Source organism: Lutra lutra, chromosome 14 (genome assembly GCF_902655055.1).
Source record: "Lutra lutra chromosome 14, mLutLut1.2, whole genome shotgun sequence".
Classification (NCBI taxonomy): Eukaryota; Metazoa; Chordata; class Mammalia; order Carnivora; family Mustelidae; genus Lutra; species Lutra lutra.
This window is the reverse complement of record NC_062291.1, coordinates 14,671,238-14,688,120: the sequence shown is the minus strand read 5'-3', so window position 1 is coordinate 14,688,120 and position 16,883 is coordinate 14,671,238. Positions and strand designations below refer to the sequence as shown.

Sequence of the window (16,883 nt, the reverse complement as noted above, 5' to 3'; positions counted from 1 at the left end):
AAAAGGCCTTCTCAGCAAATGGAGATGATGATTTCCTGATTTCTGCGTAACTAATCATACTTGTGATCCTTTTGAACAGGAAGGATTCAGTTATGGGGTCATCCTATCGCAGTAGACTGGGCGGAGCCCGAGGTGGAGGTGGACGAGGACACGATGTCCTCCGTGAAAATCCTGTACGTGAGAAACCTGATGCTGTCTACCTCGGAAGAGATGATTGAGAAAGAATTCAACAATATTAAACCAGGTAGGACATACCAGAGAAGATGAAGTTTTTGAGATGTACTTTAAAAACACTTGGGCTACCGATGACTTCCCATGACTTTAAACAGAATAGCTTTCCTTTAGCATTCTTCTAATTGCATGTAGACTACAAAAACCATAGACCAGCCCTAGGATTAGAGAAAAAGGGACACATGGTCCCAAAACATTCATTGACATCATTACTCTACAGTTATCTGTGTGATTACTTAATTAACACACAACTTCCTTTACTAAACTGTAAATCCCATGAGGGTTCTTTGGCTTCTGTCATCTCCTCAGCCCCAGTCTCTGGGCCTGGGTCATAGTAGATGCTCAGTAAATATTTACTGTGTTGAGGAATGTATAGCCAGAACTATATCAAAGTCAGGGTTTCTCACCCTCAGTGCTCTTAACATTTTAGGCCAGATAATCCTTGGTCGTGGGGGTTCTGTCCTGGGCATTATAGGAATTTTAACTCTATCCCATACCTCTACCCTTTAGATGCCAGTAACACCCCCTAAGATGTAATAGCCAAAAATGTCTCCAGACATTTACTCTGGAGGGCAAATTTGCCCCCATTTGAGAACCACTGGTTGAATGGAATATGATTGTTACTTCAGCTACATAAATAGGGAGATGAGAATTAATTCCAGGAAACTCATTTGGGTGAGGAGGAAGGGAAAGGAACAGAGGGAGATGGAGGAGGATAATTATTGCTGCTCATCTTGTCAGTACTTTGCAGTATCAGTTTTATACCATGAGATTCAGACCTCATTGCTTTTTTCTCCTGTAGGAACTACGATATTGAGACAGGTTAAGCATTTCAGGAAACAATGTCGAAATGAGAATTTTCAAAAGCCAGTTCTGCAGAACATTAATTCTGTGGACACTTAGTAGATGCTACTGATAAAAGGGGTCCATGGTCAAATAAATCCATAAACACAAGATTCGGGACAATTAAACAGATTCTTTTTTTCATTGCAGAACTTATCAGAGTCCTTAACCTTCTAATGTGCTTTGAAAGTCTCCAAAGGGAAATGTAGGATGGCTCCTTTCCCAAATTTTTGGACCATGGGTCTCTTTTTGGCCAACCATCTTGTGGAATTGACATGTTTGGGAACACACTCTGGCCTAAGTTTATCACTATGATAAAATTTTTCCACTTTCATGGCACAAGTCACCCTAGGATGTAGGTTACTGCAGCACTTCCATTACTGTAAAGGTGGGAAAACCAGAACACAGAGCAGTTACATTGCTTCCTCAGGGTCATACAACTATTAAGTGGCAAATCCCAGATTTGAATCCAGGTCTGGCTAAGACCACGTTCTTAGCCACTTGGAGATCTCCCTGCCCCATCCTCATTCCTCTCACTCACTCATTCATTCAACTATCATCACTTTAGTAGCTCCTATGTGCCAGGCACTGTGGGAGGAGTGAACAGGTGTAATGTATGTGTGGAAGGAGTTTAAGATGTTCCAGAAGAGTGGACACACACACCCCCCCTCCAGTGACTTAGCCAGTTAAGTGTCCAACTTTTGAATTTGGCTCAGGTCATGATCTCAGGGTTGTGAGATTGAGCCACGCATCAGGCTCCATGCTCAACAGGGAGCCTGTTTGAGATTCTCTTTCACCTTCTCCCTCTGCACCTCCCACCCCCACCCTGCCCAGCTAAATGATACTCCAGAAGAATAACAGCCATGACAGCCTACCCTTGGGGCACATACAAGATTCATGTTTAAGAGAAGTGACTTGTGAGCTAAAAAAAAATTAGAGGAATATACAGGGTAAAGCTTCTTGACACTGGATTTGGCAACAAATTCTCTGACCGTATTAAAATCCAGGCAACAAAGAAAAAATAGATTAATTGAACTACACCCAAATTAAAAACTGCACCAGAGGACACTCTCAACACTGACAAAGCAACCCACAGAATGGGAAACATCTGCAAACAATACATCTACCAAAAATTAAATAAAAATTCCAATGTACATTTGTCCAATGAACAATGTTGTGCGATTGCTGTAGACACAAAGTCAACACTCACATTAAAAGATGTTCAATGTCACTCGTTATTCACCTGGGAAATGCAACTCCAAAACATTGCCCACTGGCCAAGATAACAATCGCAGTAGTAGTAGCGATCATCAAAGATGACACAGATGCTGGGAGAAGTTAGAGCAGAGAGAACCACGTGCCCTATACATGGAAATACAAAATACGCCATCACTGGGGGAAACGACACCCTGGCTCCTGAAGAATAGATAATCATGGTGGCTACCCAAGGACAGGGGAGAAAGGACTCAGAAATGATTATTTAATAGATCCAGGGTTTCAGTTTTGGTTCACGAAGAGGTTCTAGAAACGCATGGTGATGACAGTTGCAAAATATATATCTCCCTTTTATCTAATTAAAACATTACCATTTTGCTTTGTTCTGTTTTTGCTTTTTGGAAAAAGCTGGAATGAGAAATGACTCAAAGACTGCTTCCTGTCCTAGTCCCCTGGTCATCAGTTTATCCCATTAAAGGGAGACATGAGCTCGTGTCGTCCTAGTTTATAGTGAAAATAATAAATGCAGGCTCTCTCTCCCTCTCTCCTCCTCTCCTCCTCTGGTGGCACAACTCAGGGCTCTATAGTGATGTGTGGCTGCTTCTTGGCACTCCACAAAAGAATATAAACTATAGAGGGTAGAGGACTAGCAGACACCTGCTGTATTAGGAAGAAAAAGTCAGAGCTGACTAGTTTATTTTCCAGTGGAAAGGGTGTGTTTATACTTACCTAGGAAAATTTCCAGAGAGAATAGGAAAATAACCCCTTAAAAACCGTATTGAAAGTTTGGATCCCTCAAAGGAGCCTAAATATTCCTGGCAAATATTTGACCCTATTATTTTAACCCTGATTAACCTAAAAATACTCTACTGACGTTCAGAGAAATAACTGACGATCAGGACAGAAACTGGGGCTGAAAACCTGTTTTTCCCCTGTGTAGCCTAAGGCTATCTGCTGAAATTCCAATTATAGTCATTCTACAAAATCTGATTTCCCTAAAATAGTTTCACATCCAAATCACCAAGAGGGCATAAAACAGATTACGGGCTCTTCCCCCGGGCGTTTCTGAATCAGTGGGTCCAGGGTGGGGGTTGGGGAGGCCGGGCATTGGCATTTCTCCTGAGTTCTGGGGGGGAAGCTGAAGCTGCTGCTCTGAGAACCATGGCCTTCGGATAGCAGCATGTTTCTCATCGGGTAATTGATGCATTGCTGACAAGTGGATCATGAATTGAGTAATATTTTTGCAGTTCCCTACATTACGACTTTAGAGTCTTTTACTTCGTTGCTGATGATGACCGCTGTTATTTTATGGCTTCTGCCCTCGGCCAAGTAATGATCCATCAGTAAACAAACTCCTACAGACTGAAGAAGGGCCATACCATCATAAGCCACGTGGTGAATATTATTGTAGGGAAAACCACGCTCCCTTTCTAACTTGTTTCATGAGGCTAGATCTTCATTCATTAAGATTTCCAAAGTCAGGTGCAGCTGAACAGCCTAGCTTAAAAATCCAAGCCAGGTTCGTTACCTGCAAGCAGAGCTGGGGGACATTTAGATCCATAACCACCCGAAATGCCACCAAACGAATATGAGTGCTGGAAGCTGGAGCGTGAATTGACTGGTAATATTTGCTCTTCCCATGTATTATTTGTAGAGCAGCCTCTGCACACACGGTACTAGGTAGGACCTGGTGATGATAATACCAGGATGCCCCTAAACCAGATCCTGTTCTAGGGGGGCTAACGGTCAAGAGGAGCCTTGATGAAGGACAGCACTGAAGAATGAATGGAGCCAAGACTGGAAAGATAGAGACCCTCATTGGCCTCCCCTTTCACTTCTCAATGACCAGGATAAGCCATGGGGTTAGGTCATGGTAGTTACCCTACCCGACCCTGAAGGACTAAAGAGACAGTGCTGGAAGGTCGGTTATTCCACGTCCCCTGCTTCATGGTCTCAAATACCTTCATGTACTTCCTTAGCCTCACCAGACAGTTGTGCCCTGGACAATGACTGCCATAAGAAGTCAAGGGTTGAACGCTGAGGGACGAGAGGATTACCCCAGGTTTTTCAATGATCCCTGCATTACAGCCCTGCCATCATTCCAAAAGACAACTTACAGCCGTCAAACCATTGTGGGAGAGTAAAAAGTCAAATTGCCTTTGTGATCTTGAATCTAAGAGGATAGATAACTGAACCTTGATAGGAGAGGACAAAGGAGAAACCTTATCTGCTCTTCTCGTCCTTCCTAGGGAAGGGTCCCATCGTAGGTTCTGTGTGGTGACTAGGATAAGAGAAGGAATCCAGTCTCTCGAGACACCCCCGAGTCAGAGTCACTAAAAGACAACTGGGAGCACCTGGATGGCTCAGTGGATTAAAGCCTCTGCCTTCAGCTCAGGTCATGATCCCAGGGTCCTGGGATCAAGCCCCGCATCAGGCTCTCTGCTCAGCAGGGAGCCTGCTTCCTCCTCTCTCCTCTCTCTCTGCCTGTCTCTCTGCCTACTTGTGATCTCTGTCTGTCAAATAAATAAAATCTTTAAAAAAAAATTTAAAAAAAGATGACAATTGGCATGCTAAACAGTTAACTGCTAACAAGTTACACAAGTGTCCATTTCACCTTCACTCCAAGAAGAATAACTTACTCTTGAGACTGTGTAATCAACAATATTCTCTAGCAACATTTTAATAATAAAATGTAAGTTTCAACTGTTCTGGTAAAACTTTTTTTATACATGTTACCATCAACATATGCAGCAGTTCCTCTATATAAAAATAGATTAGGGACGCCTGGGTGGCTCAGTTGGTTAAGCGGCTGCCTTCGGCTCAGGTCATGATCCCAGCGTCCTGGAATCGAGTCCCACCTCTGGCTTTCTGCTCAGCGGGGAGCCTGCTTCTCCCTCTGCCTCTACCTACCACTCTGTCTGCCTGTGCTCATGCTCGCTCCCTCTCTCTCTCTCTCTTTCTAACAAATAAATAAAATCTTTAAAAAAAATAGATTAGGTTGATTTGTTATTTTTTTATTACACAAATAATAAGCATTGCAAATTTTTGCAAAATACCAAGGCATATAAATTAAAATATGAAATTTCCCTTTATTCTCTCCAAATTTTCTCCCCATTCCTGACGTAATCTCTATTTTAACAGTTTGGTCTCTGTCTTTCCAGTTCTCTTTCTGTGTGTATATCCTTATTTATGTGTGCACATATGTGGGTTGGGATTTTAAAAACATAAATGTTAGAGTATTATACTTATTATTTTACAAACTTTTAAAATATAACAATAGGTCTTAAAGCTTTCCACATAAGTATACATAGGTCTGTCTATTCTTTTTTTTTTTTTTTGAAGATTTTATTTATTTATTTGACAGAGATCACAAGCAGGCAGAGAGGCAGGCAGAGAGAGAGAGGAGGAAGCAGGCTCCCCACTGAGCAGAAAGCCAGAGGCGGGACTCGATTCCAGGACCCTGAGATCATGACCTGAGCCGAAGGCAGAGGCTTTAACCCACTGAGCCACCCAGGCGCCCCCTATTTGTTCTCTTTAAATACTCACATTATTTGATATGAATGTATTGGGTATAATCAATCTCATGAAAATGGACTTTGAGTGGTTTTATTTTTGCTATTTTAACAGCGGTAAAGTTATGTCTTTATGCTGATCCTTTTGCTTCTCTAGCACTCCAGGAGTGCTTCTATAAAAGACATTTCTCAAGGTAGAGTTAGTGGATATCTACATTGTTTCCAACATTTAAATATTATGAACAGCATTGCAAGGAACTGTCTTGGTTTTCTGATATTCTTTCAGAAACCACTTTTTTATAAAACATATAATGTACTATTTGTTTCAGGGGTACAGGTCTGAGAATCTTCAGTCTTACATAATTCACAGCACTCACCATAGCACATACCCTCCCCAGTGTCCAGAATTACTTTTTTTTTTAAATCAAAAGAACATCAGATAAGCAGTTAAGAAATCTGCATTTGGGTTCCTAGTGGTGTCAACTCATGAATCTCACTTCCCTTGTCAGAACCCTAGGTTCCTAATCTAAGTTAAAAATACTTACATTAAGGCCAAATAAATTTTTTAAAAAGCTTAAAGTAAATCATCACTAAAGTCTTTCCTAATTCTAAAGTTTTCTAATTCTGGGGAAAAGCCATAAAATTTTAAGAGGTAATCGCCTAAGTAGAGATTAATAGGATGTCCACTAGTTAAGTTCAAATCAATTCAATGAATATTTCACTGAGTATAAGTTACTATCTTTTACATTTTATGCCAAAGTAAGATAGTACTTCTATCCTTAAGGATCTTATAACCTAGGAAGTGGGAAACACAATCCATAACTAACAATAAGGCAGAATATAGGGCATGTTAAAAAAATACAAATAAAACTTCTGTTGGATGTGTTGAATTGTAAACCTGGACCTAGTGAATATTCTCACTAAGAGCTTAGCTAAGTAGTGAGTCTCCCAGAAAAAAAAAATCAAATCATTCTCAGGGCTTTCTTGGTTTTTGCTAATGGGGCTATTCTCCATTTCTAGGTGCTGTGGAGAGAGTAAAGAAGATTCGAGACTATGCTTTTGTGCACTTCAGTAATCGAGAAGATGCAGTAGAGGCTATGAAGGCTTTAAATGGGAAGGTAAGGTAGGACAACACGTACACACACACACACACACACACACACACAGGTTTCACCCAAGTGTGTTGCGTAAATTTTATTCAGAAGAACAATCCCACAAGTCTGTGTCCCTCAGGCTTTCTCCACTTCTGACAAGACTGCCTGGGTCCATCAAAGATGAACACAAGAGAAGTGACAGAAACACAGTGCAGATGTGGCTCATGTATCTGGCTCTATCTCTAATTTGGGGTGATTTGAACCAAGTCCCTGGCTCTCAATTTTCCTACAAAGTGGGTGATTGGAGTACATTATTTCAAGGCATTTTTCTCATGCTCAGTTTTCTCTCATTACTTCAAGAGATTATCACCTCATTACTGCAGTATTTTGGAGGTTGAAGACCAGAAAACAGGCCAATTCTGTTGTCATTCTGCCCTCAGAGTCTGCCTTTCCTACTCTGGAAGGCTCTGGGTCTCTTCCCCTTGCCAAGAGTGGGGTAGGGGAAAATTAGCTTCTAAAAGCCTTTCTCCTGACTTGTACATAGAAACCAAGATCATATTTACTTGTCAATGCAATAAACATTAAAATCTTTCTATAGACCACTTACTTTGCTAAACAATGTCTGGGACCAAAAAAAAAAAAAAAAAAAAAAAAGATACTTGTCACCAAGGTAGAAGTCTACAGAGGAATAGAACGGGTCCACAAACATCTTTCATAGTTCAGCCAAATAAGTTCAGTTTCATTACATTTATAGATAGAGAGGTGAAAAAGTCCGAAGGAATCAGTAAATCTTCATGGAGATGAGACGATGGTATCCATGAGAAGCGATAAAAGTTGGACAGAATTCCCAAAGGGAAAAACCGCAGAAATGGAGAGGCAATCTCAGAGACACGGAATTTGGAAAAAGCAGGAGATGACTGAGGAACAGTGAAAATTGACCGATTCAGTTAGAACATCACGCACGTAGGGCCGTGTCGCCTGTCTGGCTTTGCACAGTTAGTCCTAACGGCAGACAGATGGTGAAGGGACTAAGAACAGAAGGGTGAGTGTGGGGGAGGGAACTCAAAAGAGGTGGAACCTAAGCTCAGAGCACCACCAGAGTCAAGGCAATGGGGTGGGGGGCAAGAAATGTAGTGGAAGCCTCACGGAGAGAGGGCTGTGTAGAGCAGGTCTCCTTGGGAGAAGTAGGGATCTTTGGCCACAGGACACAGCCAGGGGCTAAGGGAGCACCTCTGGAGCAGGTCCTTTAGTCACACGTGGCTGGGTTTAGGAGCCAATCATATGTTTGGGCCCTGGAGGAAAAAAAACACACCCACTGCCTCCAAAACACGAAAACTGTAAAGCAAAAATTGAATGCAAATTTAAATACATATCCATGAAGCAAAACATGATTTAGTCTTCATTGGTGATTACATTTAGTATCATAAAATTGTTACTACCTTGAAAACAATCTGTAGGTTCATTTCTCAATTTGAAAACATTCCTGAGGATACATGACAATTGCTGAGAAGGGACCGTCAGTCATAAATTACGTGCTAAATAATTACACTGAAATAATCACAATGGAAAAATATTCAAATAGTTCCCAGTTCTTACAGTTAGATATTTTTACAGCAATGTGTATATATCATGAGGTTAAATATATATTCAATATCTTAAAATATGTACCAAATATTATATCTAACTATAATGTTGTATGGGAAAATGAAAAGTAAGTTTGCCTAGGAACTTTGTAAGGCTTGAGTATACATATGCATATTAATAGTTGACCTATTAGGGTGAGACTCAAAAGCTTTTTGTGTATTGGAGTAATTATCACATACAATTTAGGGAAATGAATGTACTAAGAGTTGCAATTTTATGGAGTAGGAAGAGAGGTATCATTGGAACTTTTTGAAAAGCTATTACAGTCACGCAAATAGGAAGAAATAGGGCTTGATCAAGGGCAGGAATACAAAGTAGGAGAAAGCGCCACACAGGGCTATGGGGGATGAATTGAAATGACTGGATGTTGAAGTGAGCAAGAGTCATTGGTTTTCAATATGGGAGACCAGGATGACGTGGTCAGGGAAGGCAGGAAAGGAAACCTATTTAGAGAGAAAGTTGATGAACTGAGCTTTGCATTTGATTGTTCATTTGTTCTGGAAATCCTTGTGGATGTCTGTGATGTGCAAGGAATTTTGCTGGGCTTGGGGATACACCGATTAATAAAATGTCGTCCTATCTCTTGAAACATCTAGACCAAAAAACTAAAATACAATAGTGAGTTTAAAACACTATTACAGGGACAGATAAATGCAAAACAAAATCTATTACAACACTAAATCTGACTTTGCAGTAAAGAAACATTCCAATAAAATGTCTCTTAATATGGAAGGACCTAGAAGCAGAGATCTATTTGGGTGTCTCACCTTCCTCCAGACAGGACTGAAGATAAATTATTTTTTATTATTTTTTATTTTTTTAATAAACATATAATGTATTATTAGCCCCAGGGGTATAGGTCTGTGAGTCGCCAGGTTTACACACTTCATAGCACTCGCCATAGCACATACCCTCTCCAATGTCCATAACCCCATCACCCTCTCCCTACTCCCTTCCCCACGGCAACCCTCAGTTTGTTTTGTGAGATTAGAGTCTCTTATGGTTTGTCTCCCTCCCGATCCCATCTTGTTTCATTTATTCTTTTCCTAGCTCCAAACCCCTCATGTTGCATTTCCACTTCCTCATATCATGGAGATCATATGATAGTTATCTTTCTCTAATTGACTTATTTTGCTAAGCATAATACCCTCTAGTTCCATCCACATCATCTCAAATGGCAAGATTTCATTTCTTTTGATGGCTGCATAGTATTCCATTGTATATATATACCACTTGAAGATAAAAATTCTTATATGTAAGACCTCTCTGTTCCTTTGGACACTCAGATCTGTTTCTTCTAATAACATCGACACCAGTGTGAGATAGTTGAATTTCATCAGGATTCTCTCTCTCAATGTATTCTAGCTAATATGTTAAATACTGGCTCCTGCTCCTAGAAAATCAGGCTGATATATGAAACTAGGAACAAGTGACAACCGGGAAGCACAACTTTGGCCAGCAAACCTCAATGGTCTCAGAATCACTGAGCACTCACAAAATGGCGAGCAGCCATGACAGGGAATTCTGGAGGGAATGCTTCATATTACTTGCTTTGTTTATAAAAATAGCTAGCTTATACTAGTCTTACACAGAAGAAGCTACACCTTGTCCCATCAATAAGAACCACCTCAATCCTTCAAGCATTTGTTGAGAGACATCTTTGACTCTTACGCACGCAAGCCGTATGGAAAAGTGAGTCATGCGTGTATCTCTCCCCGCAGCCCTTCCTGCCAATATCTGGATCTGTTTGCAAACTGTCCAAAACTTGCATTAGGAAAACAAACAAGCAAAACCTCTCCAATAATCCTTGAGGACAAGTTTTAAGAACTGTGTGACTTGAGAAATCTCAGTACTGCCCCTGCCATCCCAGCCAGTTCCCACCTCTTTTAAGCCTGTCTTCTCTTCCAGTGAAAACTTACCTTTCAAGTGGCTGCTCTAAGGAGTAAATCATCTAGCTGGCAGGTGGCCCAAAAGATCTGACAAGGCTATCCCTGCCACAGTGTTATCGACAAGATTTCCTTACTGGTTTCCTACCAACTTCCCTGTGCTGTGCTAAGTAGTAGACATTATATTCCACCCATTATTAACCTAAAATTTCTTAAAATTATGTAATATGTAACTTAAAACATATATCACATAAAACTTTCACATAATTCTCTGTCACAGGGACTGTATCACATAATTTACAACCTGAATGTCAGGGTTCGGTGCCCAGTTTGTTCCCATCAAAACTGTCACATATCATATGCAATTTTCCAACAAAACCACTCAGGAAAACTCAACTGGCACATGAACATGAACCCATGAAGAGACAAGATATGTATAAGTGAGAACGTGACCAGACCATCAAATTGACTAACATCCAAGAGACCACGGCTCAGGCACAGTTGGCTGTCTTTATATCTTCTCATGTTCCTTCTTCTTTGTTCTCTACAACAGGTGCTGGATGGGTCCCCCATTGAAGTGACGCTAGCCAAACCAGTGGATAAAGACAGTTATGTTAGGTACACCCGAGGCACGGGTGGAAGAGGCACCATGCTGCAAGGAGAGTACACTTACTCTCTGGGCCATGTTTATGATCCCGCCACAACCTACCTTGGAGCTCCTGTCTTCTATGCTCCTCAGGCCTATACAGCAATCCCCGGCCTTCATTTCCCAGCCACCAAAGGACACCTTGGAAACAGGGCCATTATCCGAGCCCCTTCTGTTAGAGGTAATGCTCATCAATTCTTGCTCTAGAATAACTCTACAATTTCAAATGATGTGTATTGCCACAGCCTTAGACAAATGGGATGGACCCACTGGAAGAAAAGGACTGGGAAATCATTTATGAAAAATCAAGAATTATTATATCAGTAGTTTCCTTCCATAAAAATCTTTTTTCACATTACAACTGGTTATTGAAAAAACTTGGTCAGAACATAGCACAAATGGGTCTAATGCATACATTTGATCATTGTCTGGGCCCATAAAATTTGTGCAGACTAAGTAGTTAGCTTCTCCCTTATCACTGGACCACCATACTGCAGTCATATGGGACTCATTAGAAAACCCAAGTGAAAGCAGGATGGTCCAATGGAAACCAATTATCTCAAATAGCAAAAAACAGGTCAAGGCACATGTATATTTGAGGGTAACTCAGTGGCATCAAATTCATACATAATCACAAAATATCATACGTATTCTAACAGATATATGAGATACTTTCAGCTGACCTCGCCCCAGAAATACATGCTGTGCCTTCTAAAAGGCCACACTGTCAAGAAAATCAACCTATTTCTCCAGGATATGGGGAACTAAATAGTAAAGTCCAAATAGAAGAAAGACTGACTACCAAACAATAAATCTTTCCTATATAAACCTACAGAAATTCCAAGTGTTCACCCAGTTCTCTGGGCTCAGTTCAAACAATATAGACATTAAGGAAAGCATTTTTATTTTGAATAAACTACCTTGTCTCTGCCTAATGGGATCCTTCTGAATGGTTCTGCTAGGATAGAGTTAATGCCAAAAGAATGCCAGTTCTATCTTCCAAATAGGACACCACTCTGGGCAATTTGGCAATGAATTGTATTTAACTCTATCCTTGGGTTTTACTTAGAAGCAAAAGGGCATATCCAGATTACTGTGAAAACAATTATCTTACTGTGTTTTGCTATTTTTCAGGAAAACTGAATTGACCATCCTAGAAGCTCTAGTCTTCAACAGCCTTAAAAGTTCCATAATCATAATAAAATCACTCCACCCAAAATTATAATCATCAGGTCTTCCTCCAGGATATTTCTCTATGTGATAACAAATTATGGCATTGAAGTATTGTGCATTTATAATCTGAAATCATATTGTTAAATAATCCATACATTAAATATAAATTGTCAACCAGTTGTAATGTAGGAAAAAAAAATTTTTTCACTCTAAGGGGAAAAACATCTTATAACAAGAAAGGAATCAAAGAATGATATTCATGGATGAAGGGTAATCAATTTAATTTTTTTATCACTTTACACCACCAATAGGAAATCAAAGTAGTAACATGGCAAAACAAAAAATCAAAAGGAATCTACTAATGAAACTCAGTGGAAATAAAAGCCTCAAATTGTCCAAACATAAAACAGAAAATAGTGAACCAATAAACATGGTTTCTAAATGGTCAATGTTTCCCAACCGATCATTGGGGTTGGGATTATTGGGGAAGCTAGAATTCATTTCTGATCTACTGATCAATGATAAAAAAATGCAAGACTTATTTTAATACATGTGGTCATACCATGCTGGGATGTTTAAATACCTTCCCAACATTTATTAGTCTATAGAGAAATGTCAACAAAAGGTCAACTGAAGATAGAAATTACAATTTTTTTCTCTGGGCCAAAGTTTTAAAGTTGCTCATGTATTTATCAGTAGCTTTGACAATATGGCTTTCTTCCACAGATTTAAAAAACAAAAACAAAAACCAAGACACTTACTATGAACTCTATATTGAGTTTCATTACATTAGAATCCTAGAGTTTTCTATGCATCTTGAGGGCAATGATCAATGTGACTCGGGCTAACTTTTCCATTACAGTAAGATTCAGGGTGATCTTCTGGTGGTTTGATTCAGTTTAATGCCTTCTTACATTCCTAGAAATTTACATGAATGTACCTGTAGGGGCCGCGGGAGTGAGAGGACTGGCCGGCCGGGGCTATTTGGCCTATACAGGCCTGGGTCGTGGATACCAGGTCAAGGGAGACAAGAGAGAAGACAAACTCTATGACATGTTACCTGGAATGGAGCTCACCCCAATGAATCCTGTCACTTTAAAACCCCAAGGAATTAAACTTGCTCCCCAGGTAGGTAATGTTATTCCAGAGATAAGTTTCCTTCTGTTGGGCCAAAGACCATCCACATTTGCCTTTCATCAAATGATCTGACTTGATCACTCCTTGGGCTATTGTTTGGTTTGGTTGGGTTAAAGATGTCAAGTGGCCAATCAGCATAACATACAGCAAGAGAATGCTGCCCCTTGAGGGCCACTGTTCCATCACAGGCTTTCTTCTATTTCCTAAATAATCTGAACAAAATGGAATGTGAGGATTCTGAGAGCTATTAAGAATTATCAACTGATATCTGAAATGAAAATAAAATGAAGCAAAGACCCTATTTCAAAATAAACACCTGCTCTGTAGGAGTTGGCTAATGGCGAGTATCATGACAGGAAATGAATAGGACACTTAGGACATCTTCTATGGGAAACACTGTGTGAGAGAAAACATCATACCACCCCTGGTGATGTCGTGACTTGTATTAATGATAAGATGCCATCGGTCATATCCCATTAGGTCTCCCACAAGGATTTTGTTTGGGGAAGGACATGATGGTGAATTTGTAATGCTTTCATTCCACAGCCCCAAGTTTCCATGTTTCCACATGAGGCTGTGGTTTTTATTATTGGAAAATTAGAAGTTATAAAAGCTGTTCCAGGGTGGAAAGTGAATAACAGGGTTAAAAATAAAACAAAACAGTGTCTATGTGAACCCTGAGCCTGTTGCCTGGGGCTGTGCAGTCTATGCCAGGCTCTCTGTAGAGACACTGGCTGAGGAACCGATGCCAGTTGTTCAGAGATACAGTTAGGGGATCCCAAAGGAAACATCCTTACTCCAGCTCCAAAGGGGTAAGCCCCAAATTCATGGAAGTAGCCTTCTGATTGTGATCAAGCAGAAAGCATGGTTTTCTAAAAGCTCATCCTGACTCTTATTTTTGTAGGACCAATGGGGATCTTGTACATACAGATTAGTTCATCTAAGGTTTCTGCTAACCCTACCCAGTCAATTAAAAATAAGGATGCCTAGTAGAGTGGCACACAGCACTCATTTCTTTGATCAAAAACCATCTATTGGGAGAAGTCAAGATGGCGGAGAAGTTGCAGGCTGAGACTACTTCAGGTAGCAGGAGATCAGCTAGATAGCTTATCTAAAGATTGCAAACACCTACAAATCCAACGGGAGATCAAAGAGAAGAAGAACAGCAATTCTAGAAACAGAAAATCAACCACTTTCTGAAAGGTAGGACTGGCAGAAAAGTGAATCCAAAGCGACGGGAAGATAGACTGCGGGGGCGGGGGGCGGCTCCCGGCAGGCAGCGGAGCAACGGAACACAAAATCAGGACTTTTAAAAGTCTGTTCCACTGAGGGACATCGCTCCAGAGGCTAAACCGGGGTGAAGCCCATGCGGAGTCAGCGTGGCCTTGGTCCCTCAGGGTCACAGAAGGATTGGGAGGGTCTGAGTGTCGCAGACCTTGCAGGTATTAGAACGGGGAAGCCGGCTACAGAGACAGAGCCGAGGAGTGAGCTCTCAGCTCGGGGTTATCTGGAACTGATCGCAGGCTCGGTGAGCTCATAGCGCGGCCAGAGGCCAGGGAGACGGGAGTAATTGGGCGATGTTCTCTGAGGGCGCACTGAGGAATGGAGCCCCGAGCTCTCAGCTCCTCCGGGACGGAAACTGGGAGGCCGCCATCTTCACTCCCATCCTCCAGAACTCTACGGAAAGTGCTCAGGGAACAAAAGCTCCCGAAAGCAAACCCGAGCGGATTACTCAGCCCGGCCCCTGGTAAGAGCGGTGCAATTCCGCCTGGGGCAAAGACACTTGAGAATCACTACAACAGGCCCCTCCCCCAGAAGATCAACAAGAAATCCAGCCAGGACCAAGTTCACCTACCAAGGAGTGCAGTTTCAATACCAAGGAGAGCAGCGGAATTCCAGAGGAGGAGAAAGCAAAGCATGGAACTCATGGCTTTCTCCCCAAGATTCTTTAGTCTTGCAGTTAATAAAATTTTTTTTTCTTTTTTCAATTTTTTTCTCTCTTCTTCTGCCAAATTTTTTTTAACTTTTACCCGTTTCTTTTTTTTTTACGTGTTTTAACTAGATTATCTAATATATATATTTTTTTTCTTTTTTATATTTTTTCTTTATTCCTTTTTTTTTTTTTTCTTACTGAACCTCTTTTTATCCCCTCACTCCCCTCTCACGATTTGGGATCTCTTCTGATTTGGTTAAAGCATATTTTCCTGGGGTCCTTGCCACCGTTTTAGTATTTTACTTGCTCCTTCATATACTCTTATCTGGACAAAATGACAAGGCGGAAAAATTCACCACAAAAAAAAGCACAAGAGGCAGTACCAAAGGCTAGGGACCTAATCAATACAGACATTGGTAATATGTCAGATCTAGAGTTCAGAATGACGATTCTCAAAGTTCTAGCCGGGCTCAAAAAAGGCATGGAAGATATTAGAGAAACCCTCTCGGGAGATATAAAAGCCCTTTCTGGAGAAATAAAAGAACTAAAATCTAACCAAGTTGAAATCAAAAAAGCTATTAATGAGGTGCAATCAAAAATGGAGGCTCTCACTGCTAGGATAAATGAGGCAGAAGAAAGAATTAGCGATATAGAAGACCAAATGACAGAGAATAAAGAAGCTGAGCAAAAGAGGGACAAACAGCTACTGGACCACGAGGGCAGAATTCGAGAGATAAGTGACATCATAAGACGAAACAACATTAGAATAATTGGGATTCCAGAAGAAGAAGAAAGAGAGAGAGGAGCAGAATGTATATTGGAGAGAATTATTGGAGAGAATTTCCCCAATATGGCAAAGGGAATAAGAATCAAAATCCAGGAGGTGCAGAGAACCCCCCTCAAAATCCATAAGAATAGGTCCACACCCCCTCACCTAATACTAAAATTTACAAGTCTTAGTGACAAAGAGAAAATCCTGAAAGCAGCCCGGGAAAAGAAGTCTGTAACGTACAATGGTAAAAATATTAGATTGGCAGCAGACTTATCCACAGAGACCTGGCAGGCCAGAAAGAGCTGGCATGATATATTCAGAGCACTAAACGAGAAAAACATGCAGCCAAGAATACTATATCCAGCTAGGCTATCATTGAAGAAGAAGGAGAGATTAGAAGCTTCCAGGACAAACAAAAACTGAAAGAATTTGCAAACACCAAACCAGCTCTACAGGAAATATTGAAAGGGGGTCTCTAAGCAAAGAGAGACCATAAAAGTAGTAGATCAGAAAGGAACAGACACAATATACAATAACAGTCACCTTACAGGCAATACAATGGCACTAAATTCATATCTCTCAATAGTTACCCTGAATGTTAATGGGCTAAATGCCCCAATCAAAACACACAGGGTATCAGAATGGATAAAAAAACAAAACCCGTCTATATGTTGCCTACAAGAACCTCATTTTAAACCCGAAGACACCTCCAGATTTAAAGTGAGGGGGTGGAAAAGAATTTACCATGCTAATGGACATCAGAAGAAAGCAGGAGTGGCAATCCTTATATCAGATCA

At 40.8% G+C, this 16,883-nt stretch overlaps 1 protein-coding gene across 4 annotated transcripts in view; it reads left to right on the top strand.

Moving 5' to 3' along the window:
- A1CF (APOBEC1 complementation factor) overlaps positions 1-16,883 on the top strand; it is a 90,058-nt gene that overhangs the window by 55,761 nt on the left and 17,414 nt on the right. For 3 of the 4 annotated variants that reach the window (XM_047703034.1, XM_047703035.1, XM_047703037.1), the window contains 4 exons: positions 80-244; positions 6,822-6,919; positions 10,979-11,252; positions 13,167-13,372. In XM_047703034.1, coding sequence (XP_047558990.1) covers positions 80-244; positions 6,822-6,919; positions 10,979-11,252; positions 13,167-13,372 — 743 coding nt within the window. The remainder of the gene's footprint in view (positions 1-79; positions 245-6,821; positions 6,920-10,978; positions 11,253-13,166; positions 13,373-16,883) is intronic. The other variant, XM_047703036.1, reaches the window with a different exon arrangement.